This window comes from Aethalodelphis obliquidens, unplaced genomic scaffold (genome assembly GCF_003676395.1).
Source record: "Aethalodelphis obliquidens isolate GAN/ISIS:26980383/991018 unplaced genomic scaffold, ASM367639v1 scaffold12, whole genome shotgun sequence".
Taxonomy (NCBI): Eukaryota; Metazoa; Chordata; class Mammalia; order Artiodactyla; family Delphinidae; genus Aethalodelphis; species Aethalodelphis obliquidens.
In genome coordinates this window covers 12,237,972-12,258,692 of record NW_020837956.1, presented here as the reverse complement: position 1 = coordinate 12,258,692, position 20,721 = coordinate 12,237,972, and the positions used below count along the sequence as shown (strand labels likewise).

Here is a 20,721-nt window from a genome sequence, read left to right as displayed (position 1 = left end):
AAAAAAAAAAAAAAAAAAAAAAAAAACAACCCTGCCTTACCCTACCTCTAGCTTTAGTATTGTCTCTCTAGCAATAAATCTAGAAAAACATCCGTAAATGAAGACTCTAAGGGTAGGAATAATACAAATTAAACTGGAAAACTGCCTGAGAAAAAAATAGCATAATGCATGTGAAAATCATACTAATGTTGATAAATGTTGATAATGTGACATGGTATACAAAGACCTAACTTCTCCAAGCTTCTCCAAGTAATCACTTTCAAGTGACAAACCTATAGCTCATTCATTCTCTTCTTTTTTGGGATCATGGAACTCTTTGAGAATGTAATGAATACCAAAAGCCATCTCTCCAGAAAAACACACACACATACAACATTAAGCCTATAAATTTCCAAGGGTTTCGTGGGCCCCCTGCGGCTCAACCAGAGCCCTTTCTAGCTGTCAACTCCCAAGCCCCTGAGTAACTCCTGCTACAGATACTTCATCTGACAGACAAAGCCCAGAGTTACAGCACATTTAAAAGTGTGTAAGCCTTTTCTTTTTAAATTATATTTTCATGTACTTTAAGACAGTGCAGAGGAAATGTATATTTGCATTTTTTTGGCCTCAAAAAAATTAAAACGTATTTGTTGAGTGAAACAAGTCAACACCATAAACAGAAGGGCATATGATGGTAATAATATCTTCACAACAAAACAGCTCTGAGAGGCTAAGTGATTTTATAAGGCCAAAGAGCTAATAAATTCTAGATCTTCCACATCCTAGCTCAGTACTTTTTAACTAAACCATGCCACCTTAAATATAATAAGCATATTATTACACTGCATAGGATATAGTTTTCAAAATAAAAATCCCTTAAAACACCAACCTTCTAAGAATGACTATAAATAATTAGGCCTCTAACTTACTTAATTGGATCATTCCATTTTTAGCACCTAAATACTGACAAATTAAGGAGCAAATTATATATACCGGCTTTTGAAAAAAATTCTTTAAGGCACTACTCTCTAATCAACACCATTTGTAAAAATAATGAAGATCGAAAACAGCAAAATACAAAAAAATCTGTTATCTTTATAGCATGAACATGACTATATACAGACAAAAATACAAATAGTTTAAGCTTTGGGTCATTCAGCAAACGGGATATGACGCCAAAAACCACACAGAGTTTCTCTGCTTTGGGCCCCTGATATTAGAAGAGTCTGGCAGGCAGGGATCAAGTATCTATTATCTGATGTCCACTTGGCAGACTCTACAAAAACAGTGAGGCCTGGCTGCACAGCAGGAGTTAGGTATTCTAACTACTACCTAAAGATCCACTCTAACTCGGAGTGTGGCTGCAACTAACATGCTAAACTAAGTGTGTGCCTCCGTTTCTCCACTGGAAATTCGATAATACATTATCTGCCCATATGCTGGTTAAGGACACAGTAGTTAGAGCAAACTGGTTCACATTTTGGCTTTGCCACCTACGAACTTTGGCAAGTTACTGTAACTTCCCTGTGGCTTAGTTTCTTCTGATGCAAAATGGAGGTAATAACAGCATCTCTTTCATTGGGCTATTGTAAGGATTGAGGTAATACACGGAGAAGTCTTCGAGCAGTGCCTGGCAAGTAATAAGCACTCTATAAATGTTAGTTTCCATTATCATTATTTTAAACAGATGACAAGATTAATCAACTTATACCTGCACTGCACTTAGATGTCCTTAGGAAATTACAGGCCTTAATTTTTTTACGTTTTAATCATGTGGCTTAACTACCAGCTGTTTTTTCTAAATATAGTAAATACATGGCCAATTATTCTTGTAAAGAACTGAAAAAGAACTTGCTGTCTACACTGCCACCTAAGCCTGACACATTAGCAAAGTTTCAGTTAACTTTTCATCTCAATATAACCAGACTCCCTTTTTAAAAAATTTATTTATTATTATTATTATTATTTTGTGGTTGTGTTGGGTCTTCGTTGCTGTGCGCAGGCTTTCTCTAGTTGTGGTGAGCGGGGGCTACTCTTTGTTGTGGTGCGCAGGCTTCGCATTGCGGTGGCTTCTCTTGTTGAGGAGCATGGGCTCTAGGCACGCGGGCTTCAGTAGTTGTGGTGCGCGGGCTTCAGTAGTCGTGGCTCGTGGGCTCAGCAGTTGTGGCTCACGGGTTCTAGAGCGCAGGCTTAGTAGTTGTGGCACATGGGCTTAGTTGCTCCCCAGCATGTGGGATCTTCCCAGACCAGGGCTTGAACCTGTGTCCCCTGCACTGGCAGGTGGATTCTTAACCATTGTGCCATCAGGGAAGCCCTAACCAGACTCCCTTAACCAACTCTAAGCTACCTGGATTCACTCATTTCAACTTTCACAATCATTACAAATTCCAAGCACAATACCGTAATGGTTATGCTTACAGTGGCCTCCTAACTGCTCTTTACCTCTGCCCCCCCATCTCCACTCCCCACACTGCAGTAGGTAAAGCTTGAAAGCTTGTAAAAATCCAAGTCTAATTTCACTCTCCTACTTAAAACCCTGCAATGGTTCCTTACTGTCCTAAAGAGAAGTCCCACCTCCTTACAAGACCAAAGAGGCCTGCATGATCTAGGGTCATCCTCCCTCTCCGGCTACTGAGGCCACATAGGCCTTCTTTCAAATCCTCACCCTGTTCTTTAGGGCCTCCAAGCCTGCACAGATCATGCTTCCTCTATCTGGCATAATTTCCTCTCCCCATTGCCTCTGACTCCCCAGCGGAGATGAAGTCCTCCTGTTATACGCTCTCCTAACCCTAATCCTAATCCTCTCCTCTCGGCAGCACAAAAGAAAACTCAATAAAATAATTGTTTAAATGGTTGTTTAATGTTGTTCTTGTCCAAAAAATATAAACAAGTAAGACTTGGGAACATGTCTCTCTTTTAGCGCTACAACCCAAGTGCTTAGATAGATGCACAGTACCTTATGCACAGTAGGTGTGTCACATAGGTGACAACATAGACACCTGTGTTGTCTATGGAGAAAAGTGGTGATATAACTGATGATGGAAAGCAAATCATCCACAAAACAAGACTAATGCAGAATACTGGCTGCACTGTATTAAATATCTAAGTTACCATATGCATTACAAGTGAAGTAAAAGTAAAAACCTACTGCTTAAAGGTGGGCAAAATAAAGTTAAGACTCAACTTTCCAAAGTAAAGTTAAGTTTCTTTGTGCATCCTCAGGTGTTATGTGAAACAGGCGGAGTTCCACTTCAGTTACCAGTAAGAAGATACACAACCAAATCAAGACTGCTGCCACATTTGGCACAAGCCTGCTCTTCTTGGCAGTCTCTGTGAGGCCAAGAGTTGAGCTGGCCAGAGGAGCATGATTTATCTGCCACATTTAGAAGTGGTCCCTCTACAACAGGAACGCTATGCTACTAATGAGCTTTGAATTCTAACCTTGCCTAACCAGTACCATTCCTAAGTATTCAATTCACTTATATATATATATATATATATATATATATAAAAAAGCTGAATCCTATGTGTCACTGACAAAAACAAGTTTAATAAGGCATCACGGTCCAATTCGAGTTGGAGAAAAAGTTGCTCTTTCGAAAGAAAAAAAGAAGGAAAGACGGGAGGGAAGGGAGGGAAAGAAAGAAAGAAAGAAAAGAAAGAAAGGGAGGAAGGGAGGAAGGGAGGAAGGAAGAAAGAAGTCATGCTAACCAGATCTCTTTTACAAAAGAAAGTCATTACTTGGAAAATTAAGTATGCGGATGCTAGGAGGCTTAAGGTTGAGGGGCTGTCGATGGACGCTGCCCAGTGAAATGACTATCGCCGGGCCTGGTGGGCAGCAGATGCCAACCCACCGCGAACAATCCCAGGTCCGTGGAGAGCATGCAGGTTTGACATAAGCCAAACCCCTGCTGTCCGGCTCGTCGCACTGACCCTGCCAATGCAACAAACGCGCAGACCCTCTCCGCGCGGTGAGGAGCGGAGTTGCCGCCGCCGTTCAGCGCTTCCCGGGAAACGCGCGTCCGGGGGAGGCTCAGGTAAGGACCCGGGGGTCTCGGGATTAAACGTTTCGCCCTTTGTTCTCTGCACGGTCGCGGAGCCCTGGGCACCCGCCGCTCCTCCTCGCCCACCGCTCCCGGGCGCCAGCGTCTGCCGCCGGCAGGCAGCGCGGACTCGGGCGCCCCGACTCGCCGGCGCCCCTCGCCCTCCCCGCGGCGGGTCAGCGCCCCACGGCCTCAGCGGCGCGCGGCCCCTCGCCCTCACCTTGTAGACGTCGCCGTAGGTGCCGCTGCCGATGCGCTGAATCAGCTCGAAGTCCTCCTGAGGGTTCCGGCGGGACAGATCGAAGCAGGGGTTCATGGCGGGCCCCGGGTGCCCCCAGCCTCCCTCCCGGGCAGGGGAGGGGGGGCGCTCAGGGGGCCACACGGAGAGTGGGAGCCGCGGCGGGCCCCCTGCTCCCCCGGCGGTCACAATCGCCCGGCTCCACGCTGCGGCCGCCGCCGCGGACGACGACGACCGGCCTAACCGTCCCCGCCCCCCGCAGCCCGCCGCGGCGCCGAACCCGGGTCACACCCACACGGAGCCGAGGACGCTCGCAGCCCCTCGCTCGGGGTGAAACTCCAACATGGCTTCCGCCTTCGCCGCTCCTCCCCCTCCCCTTACTCCGGCTCCTCCACCCTCCTCCCCTTTCCCGGCTCCCGCCCGACTGCGCAGCCGCGAGCCCGGAGGGAGCGCTCCCCGACCCCGCGCGCGGCCCTCCCCGTGCGCGCTCCGGCTCCCCGCGCTTGCCTGGCGAGGCCCGGTCCCCGGGCCCTATTCGGCCAAAACAGCCGCGGCTGCCCCGCGCTGGGGACCCGCGCGCGACCGCCGCTGTGCCGTGCCAGAAAGGGCTCGCCTGCCCCCCGGGACCGCGGAGGGGGGGCAGGCAGAAAGGAGCTCCTATTCGCTTCTCATTTACCCAGCGACAAAGTCTGACGTCGCCGCATCAGGTCCCCATCCTAAGCAGGTAGTATAGTTTTAATTTGCAAGACAGCCCGTGTCCCGAACTTTTTTTTAGAAGCAACTATACATAGGACACAGCCGAGTCCCACAGACTTTCTGGGATTGCGGGGAAGGGGTTGTTGTCCTGAGGAAATCCCCTGAAAAAAGTGAGCTGTGCTTGCTGCGACACCTGACACTCGGGCCCTCTGAGTTGACCTGACAGGGTGCAAAAAAGGACTGGTCAGGAGGGCGGCCAGGGAGGCGTGTGGAGTGGGTAGGCCGTGGGAAGCTCTGGAGGAAAAACACGCCAAACGGCCGCCAGCCCTTCCGCGTGGAGGGCGTGGGAGGCAGCCAGAGGCCAGAACTAAAGCAGTGCTTGACCTTCACCAGAGGCGTCTGGATTATCAAAGACGGGGGAGGGGACCAGCAAGCTGTCTAGCAACCTTGCAAAGGAGAGGTGGGGTGGGGGTAAAGGGTGGAGCGTGGACGAGATCCATTCCCATACCTGAAATGTCAACCTGTGATGGTCCGCAAGCTCTACAGCTTAACTATCCAAAGCCCCACCCTGCTTCAGACCCAGATTGCAAGCCTTGTGGACACCAGCTTCAACTCTTATTATCTGTCCAAGAAAGCCCGTGGGTATGGAGGGCTAATTTTCTGTTTTCAATAAACTGCCCACTAGGCATTTCCAAAAGCTTTAATCAAGTAGGTAGGTGATGGCCACTTCGGCAATACCGCTTTGGGAGTTTTGCTTCAGAAGCTGTTTCCTAGTACCCTTAGGCACCACACCTTCTGACCGTTAATATTCCCTAAGGCCTCGTGGCTCCCCGAAAAACTAGGTCTTATCAAACTCGTTAAATATAAAATAAGTATAATCAAATAATAGTCAAGCGAACTATTTACAGTTAACTGCGACGTACATTTTTATCTTTTCCATCTCTTTGCCTACAGTAAGATTGCATGTTTACTAAATTCTCAAAGAAGTTGTTTGCCCTATCTGTTGACTAAAAGATGTTGGAAAATGACCATCTCTTCACCTATACAAGTAGACTTTCAATTATCTAGTTTTTAATTATTTTAAAGCATCAGTACTAGGAGCATATTACTTACACTGCTGCCCTATGAATGCTTATCATTGCGTTTCTTCTAGATGGATCGACCTTAAAAGACTCTGGTATCTTGAGAGTTAAACTCCTGACTATAAATATTATTCCATGGCTAAGGACCCTCTTTTTTGCCTGTTTAAGGCACTTGCCCAGAGGCAAGACTTCCTTCAGCCTGTCCACTTTTGGAGAATTGTTTGGCCTCCTTAAGCCAAACATGAGGATAATTAGCCCAGGGTTCAGATAAGCAGACCTAATAAACGATCTCAAATAGGAACCAGTTCTGCTCTCTTTTTCTGCCTTTTTAATGCTGGAAAGCCAAATTCTCAGGATTGAATGCTGCACAGGAACGTTCTAATGGTTTCACTGTTTTGTTTGCAAAGATTATCTTCTGTGCAGATAACTTTGCATTTGCATCACTAATAGACTTCTTTCAAAGGGAAAAGACATTTCAGTAGGGCTGAAACAGTCTTTAAAGTTTTGTTTGTTCCATTTTGGCAAGGCCAAGCTAGTCCTTTTGAAAAGACATGGATTTGCATGTAAGGGCCTGATTTGCCGTATGGGTTACAACATAAATAAAAGGGCTTTTGCAATCAACAAAGAATAAAATATTTTGCTGTTGGTAATACATACATACAGCCAAATCTGATGTCTTTTTTTCTATTCTAACACTCCTCAGCTTCACTAGAAGTAACACTAATGATCACACTTTCTTTGAATCAGAGAAATAACTTCCCTCTTCTATGATTAGAAGCATCCTTAGAAGTCCTAAACTGCTTCTAAAGCATCTCTCCTGGATTTACTGCTGCTTGAATACCTTCAGTGAAAGGGAACTCACTGCTTCCGAAGTACCCTGCTTCAGTATAGGATAGTGCTAGTGAATAATCATAACAATAATAAAAAAAAATCTAAAATTACCAGGTGCTTACAGCGTGCCAGGAACTGAGCCAAGTACTTTCCATGTATTATCTCATTTAATTCTCACAACAACTTGATGACATAGATATTATTATCTCCATTTTTTGAGGCACAGACAGATTAAGCTACTCAAGGTAATACAGAAAGCTGAAATTTGAATAGAGGTAGACACAAAGGCCAAGCTCTTAGCCACTAGTCTGTAGTTAAAGTCTACTTTAAAAAATTTATCTTATGCTAAGCCAAAATCTGCCTCCCTGTTACTCAATTGGAGTCAGTGATTATTAGATTCTAGTGGTGTAGAGTACAAAGAAGAAAAACCAGCGTGCCTGACCTCAAGGAATTTGCAGTCTCACAAAACAGTGTGAGAAAAACAAAGGAGGGACCTAAATGTAGACAGGAAGATGTAGGAATGATGCTAAAGTAAATTTTGAAAAATATGTCAGAATTTGCCAGACAAACAGGGGGGAGGTGGTATACTCCAGGCTGACCACTTAGCCCCAGGTCCTTAAAGCATCCAGCCACATAAGCATCACACAGTAGGGAGCATGTAAGGCTAAGATGGGCAGTAACAGTTGCCACCATATCCAGACCACCTTTCTGTTAGCCCATCCCTCGTGCATCTGTGGCTTAAAAATTCCTTGGTCTTCACCCCAGCTTTCAGTTTCATCTTCAGGACCTCTTGTCTAATAACCCACTGGATCCACTTCTTTGGTTTATTGACCATATAGCCACCATTCACATTTTCAGTATACCACCAGCTCTGGGAAAGGAATACTGAGCCAGACTTCACTCAGAAAAGACTCATTACATCTGCCAGGGAAGGAGAATCAGACTCAGACATGTCTGTGAAACAATATGGCAGAAAGTTCCAGGAGGTTATATAACCTAGCCTAACACAGTTCTGAGCCTGGCTACCTGGGTTCAGATCTTGTCTCTGTCTCCTTACTGAACAACCTTGGGAAGTTATTTCAAACTGGGGCTATTATGAAGAGTCGAAAAGAAAATACCTGTAAAAGTCAGCAGTACCTGGCACCACAGTAATCCCACAAAGTATTAATTACTGTTATTTTGAGTACATTTTAGAATGTTTTAAAGGCTGACAGTTATGAGGATGGGGATGGAGATACGATTTAGGAAGCAAATGCAATAACATAAGAGACCTTGAATTAAGGCCAGGGAGGCCTAGGATGGAGAAAAGGGAAGGAAACTAGGAAATAATTGGACAGTGAGGAAGCGGACAGTGACATGGATGACAAGCAGATTTCTGGCTCAGACTATTGGGAAGATCCCAAAAAGGTAGTAGCATTTGCCATAATAAGAGGAACTGGGGTTATTTGGGGGAGGGTTATAACACTGGATCAAAATAGATGATTCTGTTTTGCATCTGTTAAATTAGAGGTGCTCAAATAGAAATGTGAAATAAGTGATAAATTTTACATTTATCACTAATAAAAATTAGGGTTGAAACTTAGAAAAAATTTCGGGACTAATTTTTAAATTTGGAGAGCCATAGTTCAGAAATGTTTGTTGAGCATCTGTTAGGTGCCAAACATATATTAGGTTCTGGCAATGCAGTAGGTCCCTGAACTCAAGTTGGGGCTACAGACAAGTTCTCATATAATTTCTTGACAGTGAGATAAGTACTGAGGTGCAGAGAAGCAAGGCAAGAAGAAGATACTAGATGCCACTCGGGCTAATAATTTGGTTCTTTTTCAACCTATATATATATATTTTTAATTTCTTTAAATGAATTTCTTAATTTTTTTAAGATAGTAAATGGATATTTTTGAAAGCATGTACTCGACATTTATTTACAGATGAGGTGGAACCCTGCATGGGGAGTGGGTGGAGATGGAAGTCCTCAGGTGTCAGCGCTCAGCTTCCTCTCTGTTATTCTGAGCAATTCAGTTCTGTTTCCAGACTTGCATACATCCTAGCACAGTGTTTCTCAGTGGAGGTTTCATTAGCATTTTGGGTAGTCCTTGCTTGCATGGGACTGTCGCCAAGCATTATAACATCCCTGCCCCGCCATCAGTACTGCTCCCAGCCATACTGACCTCAACATTTCCATATGCCTAGGGTTGGGCTGGGGGGTGAAGGTAGTGACTAGATTGAAAATGTTTGCCTATCATGTCCCTTTGGAAAACTATCACCCACACCAAACTATTTATCATAGAATTCCTTTCTATTTAATATAGTATATTCCCTGAGAGAAGTCCTGATATATAAACATTGTCCCTTTTATTACATTTCCAATATTTAGCACCCAAGTGATATTTCACTGCCCTCTGTAGATGCACAACCAAGATTCCACCTGCCCTTTATTATGTAGTTTCCGGGATCACATAAGAGGGCAATGAATCTAGTCTTTGCAGGTTATGGAAGTCTTCGCAGAGGAAGGAAACTCTAAGCTGAGACTTAAAAGACAAGTTAGAGAATTAGCCAGGCAAGAAGGTATATTCCATACTGAGGGTAGAAAGTTTACATTCAAAGAAGTGAAAGTAGTTCTGTTTGGGGTGAATAACAGATGAGGCTAGAGTGGTAAACGGGGACCAGTACATTAAGGGGCATTGTTTCAGTAGGGCTGAAGCAGCCTTTAAAGTTTTGTTTGTTCCATTTTGGCAAGGCCACGCTAGTCCTTTTGAAAAGACATGGATTTGCATGTAAGGGCCTGATTTGCCGTATGGGTTACAACATAAATAAAAGGGCTTTTGCAATCAACAAAGAATAAAATATTTTGCTGTTGGTAATACATACATACAGCCAAATCTGGGCTCTATTGTGTTAAATAATTTGGATTTTTGAGAACACAAGGGGGCTATTGATGGGTTATCAGCACAGCAGTGGCATGATCTTACTTGTGCCTTAGAAATGTTCTGCTAGCTGCAGGTGGAGAATGAATTGAAGGCAGATGGCAGGACTGGAGACAAGATGGGAGAATATGTAATGCAGTATCGTCTAATGAGCAGTCTTTGCTCTGAGCTCCTCAGTGGCCTCACTGAGCCTTTCTCAGCTGCTCTGCAGTCTGAGACTCGTCCGGCTTACTCCTCCATTCCTTTTCATCCTTCCAGGTATTTCCACAGATAAGTCTCTTGCACTTCTAATTCAATTTTACCATCTACAGAATTAGTACAATTAATATCAGTGAAGCAAAGAAGGAGGGAATTTTAAGAAGAGAATGAGCGAGTGTGTTAAATGCCAAAGAGAGACTGAGGAGGGAGATATAAAAGTATCATTAGGGCTTCCCTGGTGGCGCAGTGGTTGAGAGTCCGCCTGCCGATGCAGGGGACACGGGTTCGTGCCCCGGTCCCGGAGGATCCCACATGCCGTGGAGTGGCTGGGCCTGTGAGCCATGGCCGCTGGGCCTGCACGTCCGGAGCCTGTGCTCCACAACGGGAGAGGCCAAAACAGTGAGAGGCCCACATACCGAAAAAAAAAAAAAAAGTATCATTAGCTTTGTCATCACGGAGGTCAGTGTTGACCTAACTATTGATGTTCATAGTTCCTCTCCTGCTAGTGTGTGTCCTCTTAGTTATATCCTCCCAGATCCCCTTCAGCCTTTCTCATACATCATGATCTTCATACATTTCATCTGGACCCCCCTCATATGGACACATGTAATGTATTAATATCTTTCTAAACTCTGGCACTAAGCATTGAGCTCAGTATTCCACATGCAGTCTGGTCAGTATTGACTACAGGAAGACTATAACTACCTATTATCTCAACACTGTATCGTAGCCCAAACTTTGATTCAGCCTTTTATAGTTGGCAACAAACTCAGGGCCACTGTGCTGCCCAACTCCAGGGGATCAGATTATAATCTATAATTATATAATCCTCAACTACAACTGGCCCCTGGGTCTCCATCAAGTAACATCTCCAAAAAACATATTTGCTCCCCTCTGAATCAGATCATCAGAGGTGTTCTTCAACCCCCATTGCCATAAGGTGCCAGGGACAAGAACCTGATCTCATAGATCCTACTGTAAAATTCCTGCTAACAGTTTATCAGATCAAATAGCATCTTCTCATCACCAAGCAGATAAAACACACCAACAAAACAGAGCATAGAGTACACCTACCGTGTTGCTATCAGGTGAGATCTTGCAAAGACAAGTTAGACAAAACCTTGTCTCTATAGACAAGAACCTCCTATCTTCTTGAGAAGCCAGAATTTCAAGGGGGTGCTCTTGGGCCTGCACTGTAGGGAATTGATATCTTTTTAGACCCAACTAATCCCTGATGGGTGTAGGCTCTGTGAAACATAGACAAAATACTAAAGGATTGTAAAGAAGGGCAGGCTGAATACAGTCTGGGTGAGAGATCAAGAGATGCTGAGATAATCTACCGATAAAAATCCTAGTTATATTCACCTTTTATCCCCTGATAAGTCAGAGCACAGTGTTTCCCTGGTTCCCTTTCGTATAACATCTAGCCTAAAATTTCCCTTAGGTGCCCTCAGTTAAAGGGTATTGCCCTGTCCTCTAGTTCCCAAATACAGAGTGAGGCCACGGTTGGGCCAGATTGGATCAAGTTGACCCAGAACAAATGCAGTTACATACACTGTGTTTCCAGGGTAGATTACTGCCCAGAGTGCTATCCTACTGGCCTGTTCTTTAGAAGCTTTATTCTAGTTGCTATTACCCCCTTAGGAGGAGTCCAGCCCCTGCCCTTGACAAAACCTCTAGGAAAGCAATCTGCTCATAGATCTAAAAAGTTCATCTCTTTGGAGAAAAAAATCCGTGAATTTGGTTTAAACCTGGACTGGAATTTTTCTTGATCAAAACAGACAAAACAAAAACAAAAATAACAACAGAAATAAAAGCCCAGTTAAGTAATTGAAATAACATGTGCCAGGAGTTTTTCGTTATTCCTTACCCTCTGCTCATAGCTCAAGGCAGATGTGAAGGTGACTCATTTCTTAAACTGACCCAGATCTCTGCCCCAGGAAATAGGTCATGCTGGGTCTGAGCTCATGGCAAAGCCCAACTGGATCAGGGCCTCTTCTCAGCATTAGAGCCAAAGCTTCAGTCTGGAATCTGATCATCTGGGTTACTTAAGATACTTTTTTTAAAAATTATGTTTAAATTAGGACTCATCTGGTAGTATAAACTTTCCCAGCTGAGTACCGATGCCATCAGAAATAGTTTAAACGTGTTGATGGAATAATTGTTCTCATTGTAAAAGGAATAAAAGGAAGGAAACTCATGAAAATCTCCCTGCTGCTTTGTATTTCATTTACAAATGGCTAAGCTCTTACATGAAATTTGTGAATAGTCCTTTTCAAGCATAAGTGTGGAGCTGTACGGGCATTCTCTCTCTGTCTCAACATCAATACCATTAAGTGGGCATCAATATCTGAAAATGTTTGTATGAACTTTCAATACCTGAAAGTATAACACTCTTACACTGCTGATGCCAATATTTAGGGCTTACCTCTGATCTAAAGAGAGCCCTCTTTGGTCCTTCCAAATAAATCCAAAACACCATGTCTGCAAATCTGAGTGCAGTCTGGTTTTTGCTACGATGTACAAGCCTCTTAATTTGTCTCTCGGGCTCCATTCTCTTCTTCTGATATACCACACTTGGCCAAGAAACATGCTTCTTAAAATGCCAATGATGGAAATATGGAAGTCTCGGGGGGAAGCTAAATTTGGAATGAATGTGAGCTCACTTTTAGGCATATTATGTTTGAGAAGATGAAAGGGCATTAAGGAGAAGCCATTGCAAAGGTAGTGACAGATTTAGAAAGTGCAAGAGGAAATTAGATCATCACGTGTAAATTTAAGTCATACAAATAAAGACGGTAGAATAATGAGATCTCTAAGTGAGAGTCTGAGAGTGTAGAACAATGGTGAGCAATCTTTTTTTTTTTTTAATGAAGGCCACTTAAAAGGAATAGAAAATGTTTCTGGGCCTTGTTTTTTAAACATTTAAAGTGAAAATAATGTACCTTCCATAACAAGAATTTATGCTGTGGGATAATTTATTAAGGTATGAATATGTAACCATTCTTCCCCAGGCAGTGTTTTCCAGCCTGTCTTTGCTTGATATATTTGTGACGTGGAATTTAAGGAAAGGACAGTGGAGACGTGATGGTGGGGAAGGAGGAAGACAAAGGGAATAATTTAGCCAGAAAGGAGCTAAAGCAACCTTTCAGGTGTTAGAAGAAAGAGAGAAGGGAGAAAATAACCAAGAGCCCAATGAACTGGGTCCTAGAGAAAGAGTTTGTGTTTTAGGACTAGAGAGAATAGAATGGAACTCAAGCGTGGCTCTGTAACCATGAATGGGTTCCTCATAGGTGCTCTTTGACAGCTGCAAGTAAGGATTGGAACACCTTTTTAAGATTGCAATGTATCTTTATATGTGATCCTGAGCAGAGTCTGAGGTAGGTGGGATCCCAGGATTAATTAAGGTTAAAAGAAGAATGCCAATGAGAAATTTGCCAATACTTTCGAACTGCTAAAATATTATCTGGTTATATGTAAGAAGTCACGACACAGAAGCAGCTTTCAAATCTTTTATAACTTAATTTGCATTACTTTTTAGCATTTATAAATATTTTCATATTTATGTCTCATTTTATCTTTGGAAAGACTCCTTCATTTATTATCGTCCTTAGTTTACAGATGGGGAAATTGAAGCTTAGAGGAGTGAAAATCAGAAACAGATCAGGGTTTATAATTAGTTTCAGTCAGTTGAACATCTACTGAGCTTTGATTACTGAGTTTCAGGTTATATTAGATATTGGGGTTGCAAAAATGAATAAAATGTTCTCCCAGTCCTCAGCCACTCAACCAGTCCTTTCTTTGCTCTTCTCCAGTTCTCTCCCAGAGGTTTGATATCCTGTCTTAGCTGGGGCTGGGCAGGTTCATGGTGTGATCCAAAGCTGAGCGTCACCGACACAGAGTGCTAGTTTATAGCAAGAACTGACTCCGGGGTACTCTCCAGTTCCATGCCTATGATGTAGTCATCAGAGTTGCAAAGGTAAGGAAGAAATGGGAAATCTCATATACTGTGGGGAGGAGAATAAACTGGTACAACCACGTTGGAAGGCAATTTTTCATTCTCAAAGCTAAAGATGCCCTTACAATCTAACAATTCCATTTCTACATGTATAAATGAAACTCTCCCTCAAATGCATAAAGAGACATGTAAATGACTGTTCATTGAAGCATTGTCTGTAACAGGAAAATAATTGGAAACAACCTAAATGTTCATCAACCTGAGAATGGATAAGTAAATTGGTGTATGATCACACAGTGGAATACAATATTATAGTTAAAATAAATGAACTAGAACTAGAATTAGAATATGCATAAATCTCAACTAATAGAATATCGAGTGACTAAAACCAAGTGGCGGAAGATACAATAAGTATGCTACTGTTTACATAACTTTAAACACATCAAACAACACTGCATATTTCCGTTTGTAATAACATTTTAAAATATTCGTGGTTATGATAAATTACCAAATTCAGGATAGTTGTTACCTCTGCTGAGAAAGCAGGATAATGATAGAGTATGTAGAAGCCTTTAGCCAAATCTGTATTTAAAAACAAAGACGTGGATCTAAAGCAAATATGGCAAAAAGTAAATATGTGACAAAGCTGGGCGGGAAAGACAAAAGAAGTTGTTATATTATTTTCTATACTGTGTATGCTTAGAATATTCCATTTAAAAGTATCTGTGGTCCTTGAACCCTGGAATTCTGGGATTTCTTGTGTTTTTTACTTTGTGCAGAATTTTCTTTTGCCCATGCTAAAATTCCATCCATTCTTTGATACCTAGCTCAAGTCTCACTACCTTACTGAGAATTTCTGTGACCATCCTGTCAGTTCAAACTATTGCTCTCCCTTTTCAAAACCATGATAGATCTATAAATCTCTCTTGTACACTATGTATTTATGACCAGATTCTTTCATACTGTTGTTTAAATATATATTGTCTTGCATTAATATTTGACTTTACACGTAAACCTTGTTTCTCCAATTGTAAGAGCCTTAAGAGCAGGGACAATGTCTTAAATGTCTTTAATCCTTCACCAGTGCCCAGTAGAGCCTAACCAGATACTTATTAAAGAAAAGTGATATGTAAACCATAACCCTTCCTACAAAACCTTTACATAGAAAGTTGAAAATACTAGTTTGTGCTACATTTGCCTTTATTTTCCAAGAGAGAGAATACTAATGAGCTGTGAAGTGACCAAAAATAAGGCAGCAGAAGGGAAAAGAAGAAACAGTGGATTTGTATATTACATTCTGGATAATCAGCTCTTGAATGATTAAATGTGGATAATCTCTTATGGGGAAAAGCAGGTTTTAAAAACTCATTTTATGACTATTGAATTGTTTTATAGTTATTTCCAGTTTTCAGACACTCCTAGGCCAAACTTACAAATTATTTATTTTTTTATATAAATTTATTTATTTTTGGCTGCATTGGGTCTTCGTTGCTACGCAGGTTTTCTCTAGTTGCAGCGAGTGGGGACTACTCTTCATTGCGTTGTGTGGGCTTCTCACTGCGGTGGCTTCTCTTGTTGCAGAGCACGGGCTCTAGGTGCATGGGCTTCAGTAGTTGTGGCTCGCAGGCTCAGTAGTTGTGGCTCGCAGACTCAGTAGTTGTGGCTTGCAGACTCTAGAGTGCAGGCTCAGTAGTTGTGGCTCACGGGCTTAGTTGCTCCGCGACATGTGGGATCTTCCCGGACCAGGGCTTGAACCTGTGTCCCCTGCATTGGCAGGCAGACTCCTAACCACTGCACCACCAGGGAAGCCCCTACAAATTATTTTGAAAAATATTTCCTCTCATGATATGTTGCATAATCACACACAAATGTACCTTGTTATCATTCTGCCTTCATTCCAGTATTTATTAGACTAGACATGGGAATGGTGGTCCGATGAAACTAAAAAACAAAAGGTTTTCCACCTATGGAATCAGGGAAGGATTTTGGAGAAAAAAAAATTTACTTTGAGTTCAATTTACCCTTAGTCTATCTTGTAAAAAGTGCTTGTATTTGAGGCAACCACCTCACCTAACACTTCAGAGTGAAAGGTGAGTCTATACTAGGCCCAGGAGGAAAGCTGATGAGCATAGGAAATGGTAAGAGGTCTGGACTGCATTGTCTCTCCTCAGAATGAAAAGTCGGTTATCACAGAATGAGATAAATTTAGGAATCAGTGTGGTTACTTTTAGCAGAAGCAGCAGCTCCTATGGTCTATTTCAAAACTACCCCCATTTTGTCCCTGGTGAGTTTTCCTAATGGACCTTTGTGATGTTTTATTAAACCAGGCCACTATCTCATGGTTCTTTGGCCTAAGCGCTACAATACCCAAAATACAGTTCCTTAAATTGAACCTTACCTACATCTGTATTTATGATGGTATTCTTAACTCTACAGTGTACCTCAGGGAGGTTATATCTTTAAAATTATTACCACCTCTATCTCTATGTCATTTGTGTCCTGGCGAAGAAAATATCTTGCCATTTGGTAAGAGATAATATATTCCCTCATGTTCACCTCATTTGTGGGCATTAATGTTGAAGCAAAGCCTTAAAGCAGTGACCAGAGTATTTTTATATTAATGATGTATCTTATCATTGCTCTCTGCAATTTTTCCTTTCCTTAAAGAGAAGCAAGAAAAATGCTGTTACAAAGAGAATATATCCAATGAATATATTGGGTTCTCAAAGTTCCCTAAAAGAAAATTGTTTATAACTTGGAATTGATTTCCCATGGAAATCGTGTGATTGATTATGGTTACATGCTAAGTCAAGGCCACAAAATCGAAATAATATTAATAGGTGTGGCAGTTGATTAAGAAATCACATCTTGTTTTCTTGTCTCTGGGCTTGCCATGGAAAGACAAGAAGTCCTTTTCCCTTCTCTTCTCTAGAGGGAAGGTTAAAATGTGGTGATTTTCTAAATGTAGTGATTTGGGAGACAGAAGACTCAGTTATCTGGAAGGAGAAGGGTTCTAAGAAAATGGGAATGGCTTGACTTCAGGAGAATTTGGATCTCCTGAGCCCAGAAGGAGGAGAGAACCAGACAAGAGTCAGTTTCCATAAATGGTGAAGACCCATGTCCACTTCCAAATAACAGATCAGAATGGTTTAGACCTCCACGGGGATGCCAGCAAGGATATGGTGTCTCAGAAGCAGTAAAAGTATGGACTTCCCCGGTAGCGCAATGGTTAAGAATCTGCCTGCCACTGCATGGGACACAGGTTTGAGCTCTGGTCCAGGAAGATCCCACATGCCGCGGAGCAACTAAGCCCCTGCGCCACAACTACTGAGCCTGCGCTCTAGAGCCCATGAGCCACAACTACTGAAGCCCATGTGCCTAGAGCCCATGCTCCTCAACAAGAGAAGCCACCACAATGAGAAGCCCATGCACCACAACAGAGAGTAGCTCCTGCTTGCTGCAACTAGAGAAAGCCCGCATGCAACAACGAAGACCCAACACAGCCAAAAATAAATAAATAAATTTATTTTTAAAACAGTAGTAGGGCTTCCCTGGTGGTGCAGTGGTTGAGAGTCTGCCTGCCGATGCAGGGGACACAGGTTCGTGCCCCGGTCCGGGAAGATCCCACATGCCACGGAGCAGCTGGGCTCGTGAGCCATGGCCGCGGAGCCTGTGCGTCCAGAGCCTTGCTCCGCAATGGGAGAGGCCACAACAGTGAGAGGCCCATGTACCGCAAAAAACAAAATAAAAACAGTAGTAAAAGTATTAACTTATACTAAGCTTAAACAAGTCAAGGGTACATGTTGTAAACTCTAGGGTTACTATTAAGAATAGTAAAAGTATGTATAAACAATATATTATATAAATAGTAAAAGGGAGAATACAGAATAATAATAAAGAAAACACTCAATTAAGCCAAAGGAAGGCAAGAAAAATGATAAGAAGGAGCAAGTAACAAGTGGAATAAAAAGAAACCAAAATAGTAAGATGTTAGCTATTAACCCCAATATGTCATTAATTACCATAAATATAAATGGCACAATATTCTATTAAGGAACAAAGATTGGGCTTCCCTGGTGGCGCAGTGGTTGAGAATCCGCCTGCCGATGCTGGGGATATGGGTTCGTGCCCCGGTCCAGGAAGATCCCACATGCCATGGAGCAGCTGGGCCCGTGAGCCATGGCCACTAAGCCTGTGCGTCCGGAGCCTGTGCTGCACAACGGGAGAGGCCACAACAGTGAGAGGCCCGTGTACTGCAAAAAAAAAAAAAAAAAAAAAAAAAAGAACAAAGATTTTCATACTGGTTTTAAAAATATATGTGCTTTGTACAAAAGATACAAGAGTAATAATCTAAAATTATGACACAGAATAGTTAAAAGTAAAAGAATAGAAAGACATTTTATGCAAACACTAGCCCAAAGAAAGCTTGTATAGCTATAAATAACATATAAAGTAGACTTTAAAGATAGAAGCATTGGGGCTTCCCTGGTGGCACAGTGGTTGAGAGTCCGCCTGCCGATGCAGGGGACACGGGTTCGTGCCCTGGTCCGGGAAGATCCCACATGCCATGGAGCGGCTGGGCCTGTGAGCCATGGCCGCTGAGCCTGCGCGTCCGGAGCCTGTGCTCCGCAACGGGAGAGGCCACAACAGTGAGAGGCCCGCGTACCGCAAAAAAGAAAAAAAAAAAAAAAAACTTAAAAAAAAAAAGATAGAAGCATTATTAGAAACAAAGTGTGATATTTAACAATAATAAAAATATTAACCCATCTGGAAGATAAAACAATTCTAATTTTGCACACAACTAGCAATATAGTACAAAATACATAAAGCAAAAAAAAAAAAATTGCCAAAATTTCAAGGAGAAATAGACAAATCTACAATCACAGTAGGAGCTTTTAACTCGTCTCTCAGGAACTGATAGAACAGGAGACAAAACATTTAAACAACATGACTTACAAAATTGACATGATGGATACATATGGAATATTGCACCCAACAACTGCAAAATTCCCCAACACATACAACCTAAGCAATGTATTTCTAAGTAATTCATCAGTCAAAGAAAAAAAATCACAGTAGAAATTAGAAAATATTTTGAACCAAATCATTATGAAAATATGACATCAAAAATTTTAAGATGTAGCTAAAACTGTCTTTAGTGAGAAATTTATAATTTTAAAGGCTGAAATTTATAGTGTTAAACAAGAATTACCTAAGTATCCATCTCAAAAACCTAGAAAAGAACAGTTAAACCTGAAGAAAGTATAAAGAAAGGAATAGTAAAGTGAAGAGAAAAAAATTAATGAAAATAAATGTACAGTAGAGAAGAGTCAATGAAAAGAAATAGTAAAACTGACCAATCCCTAGCAAGACTGGTCACACATACAAAGCAGAAAGAAAAAAACCCAAATAGGATACATATTCTCTATCAGGCTTGAAAAGGGGGACATCACTGTGGATCCTACAGATACCACAAACCTGAAGTAAAACTATTTTAGACAACTTAAAGTCAATAAGTTTGAAAATTTAGATGAAATGGGAAATTTCTAGACAACCCAACATACAAAAAGTGACACCAAAAAAATAAAAAACAAGAAAGAAAGAACACCTGAATAGTTCTATATCTACTAAAGAAACTGAATAGTGATTAAAAATCTTCACACACTAAATCTCCAGATTCTTATGACTTCACCATTAAATTCTTCCAAATATTTAAGGAAGAAAGGACAACAACAGTGCACAGACTCTTTCAGAGAATACAAAAATACCAGTTCATTTTATGAGGCCAATAAAATGTTGATCCCCAAACCTAAGGTCATTATAAGGAAAGAAAACTGTAGACCAGTCTCTCTCTTATCAGAGATGAAAAAAATTCTAAATTAAATACCAGCAAAACAAATCCAGTAATATATAATATATAAAATGTGTGTTTCTTTCAAGCATTCAAGGTTGGTTTAACATTGATAGTCTTATTATTTACCAAATTAATAAAATAAAATGTAGGGACTCCGCTGGTGGTGCAGTGGTTAAGAATCTGCCTTCCAGTGCAGGATACACGGGTTCGATCCTTGGTCAGGGAAGATCCCACGGGCTGTGGAGCAACTAAGCCCATGCACCACAACTACTGAGCCTGCGTTCTAGAGCTTACAAACCACAACTACTGAGCCCGTGTGCTGCAACTATTGAGGCCTGCACGCCTAGAGCCCACGCTCCACAACTAGAGAAGCCACTGCAGTGAGAAGCCCACGCACCTCAACAAAGAGTAGCCCCTGCTCGCTGCAACTAGAGAAAGCCCACACAGCAACAAAGACCCAACGCAGCCAAAAATAAATAAATAAAATCTAAAATAATAAATAAAATTAAATGTATATGATCATCGTTATAGATACGGAAAAGGAATTTCATAAAATTCAATATTCATTCATGATTTAAAACTCTTAGCAAACTAGTAATTTCTTCTCTTTTTGGTAGTCTTTTATTTTGAAATAAGTTCAAACTTATAGAAAAGTACAGTCACTGTTATGAAAATGAAAATTCAAACCACATACTGGAAGACAATATTTATTAAATATACCTGATAAAGGACTTGTATCAAGAATACAAAAGAATGCTTACAGTTCAGTAAGAACTCATAATTAAAGTAGAAGAACTCAGTTTATGACATGGGCAAAAGATTTGAATAAATATTTTATGAACGGCAATAAGCACGTGAAAAGATGCTCAACATCATCAGTCATCGAGGAAATGGAATTAAAACCACAATGAGATACCA

At 41.7% G+C, this 20,721-nt stretch overlaps 2 protein-coding genes across 7 annotated transcripts in view; one reads left to right on the top strand and one right to left on the bottom strand.

Annotated features, from left to right (window-relative positions):
* The window catches only part of MAP4K3 (mitogen-activated protein kinase kinase kinase kinase 3), a 190,500-nt gene extending 185,912 nt beyond the window's left edge, over nt 1-4,588 (bottom strand). The window contains exon 1 of one of the 3 annotated variants that reach the window (XM_027113315.1): nt 4,243-4,588. In XM_027113315.1, the coding sequence (XP_026969116.1) occupies nt 4,243-4,338 (96 nt within the window). In that variant the 5' untranslated portion in view covers nt 4,339-4,588. The remainder of the gene's footprint in view (nt 1-4,242) is intronic. The other 2 variants (XM_027113316.1, XM_027113317.1) reach the window with 2 other exon arrangements.
* A 94-nt stretch (nt 4,589-4,682) lies between these two features.
* TMEM178A (transmembrane protein 178A) overlaps nt 4,683-20,721 on the top strand; it is a 249,482-nt gene continuing 233,443 nt past the window's right edge. Inside the window, exons 1-2 of one of the 4 annotated variants that reach the window (XR_003434083.1) lie at nt 4,683-4,984; nt 13,807-13,970. The gene's annotated coding sequence lies outside the window, so the exon portion shown is untranslated. The remainder of the gene's footprint in view (nt 4,985-13,806; nt 13,971-20,721) is intronic. The other 3 variants (XR_003434085.1, XR_003434084.1, XR_003434086.1) reach the window with 3 other exon arrangements.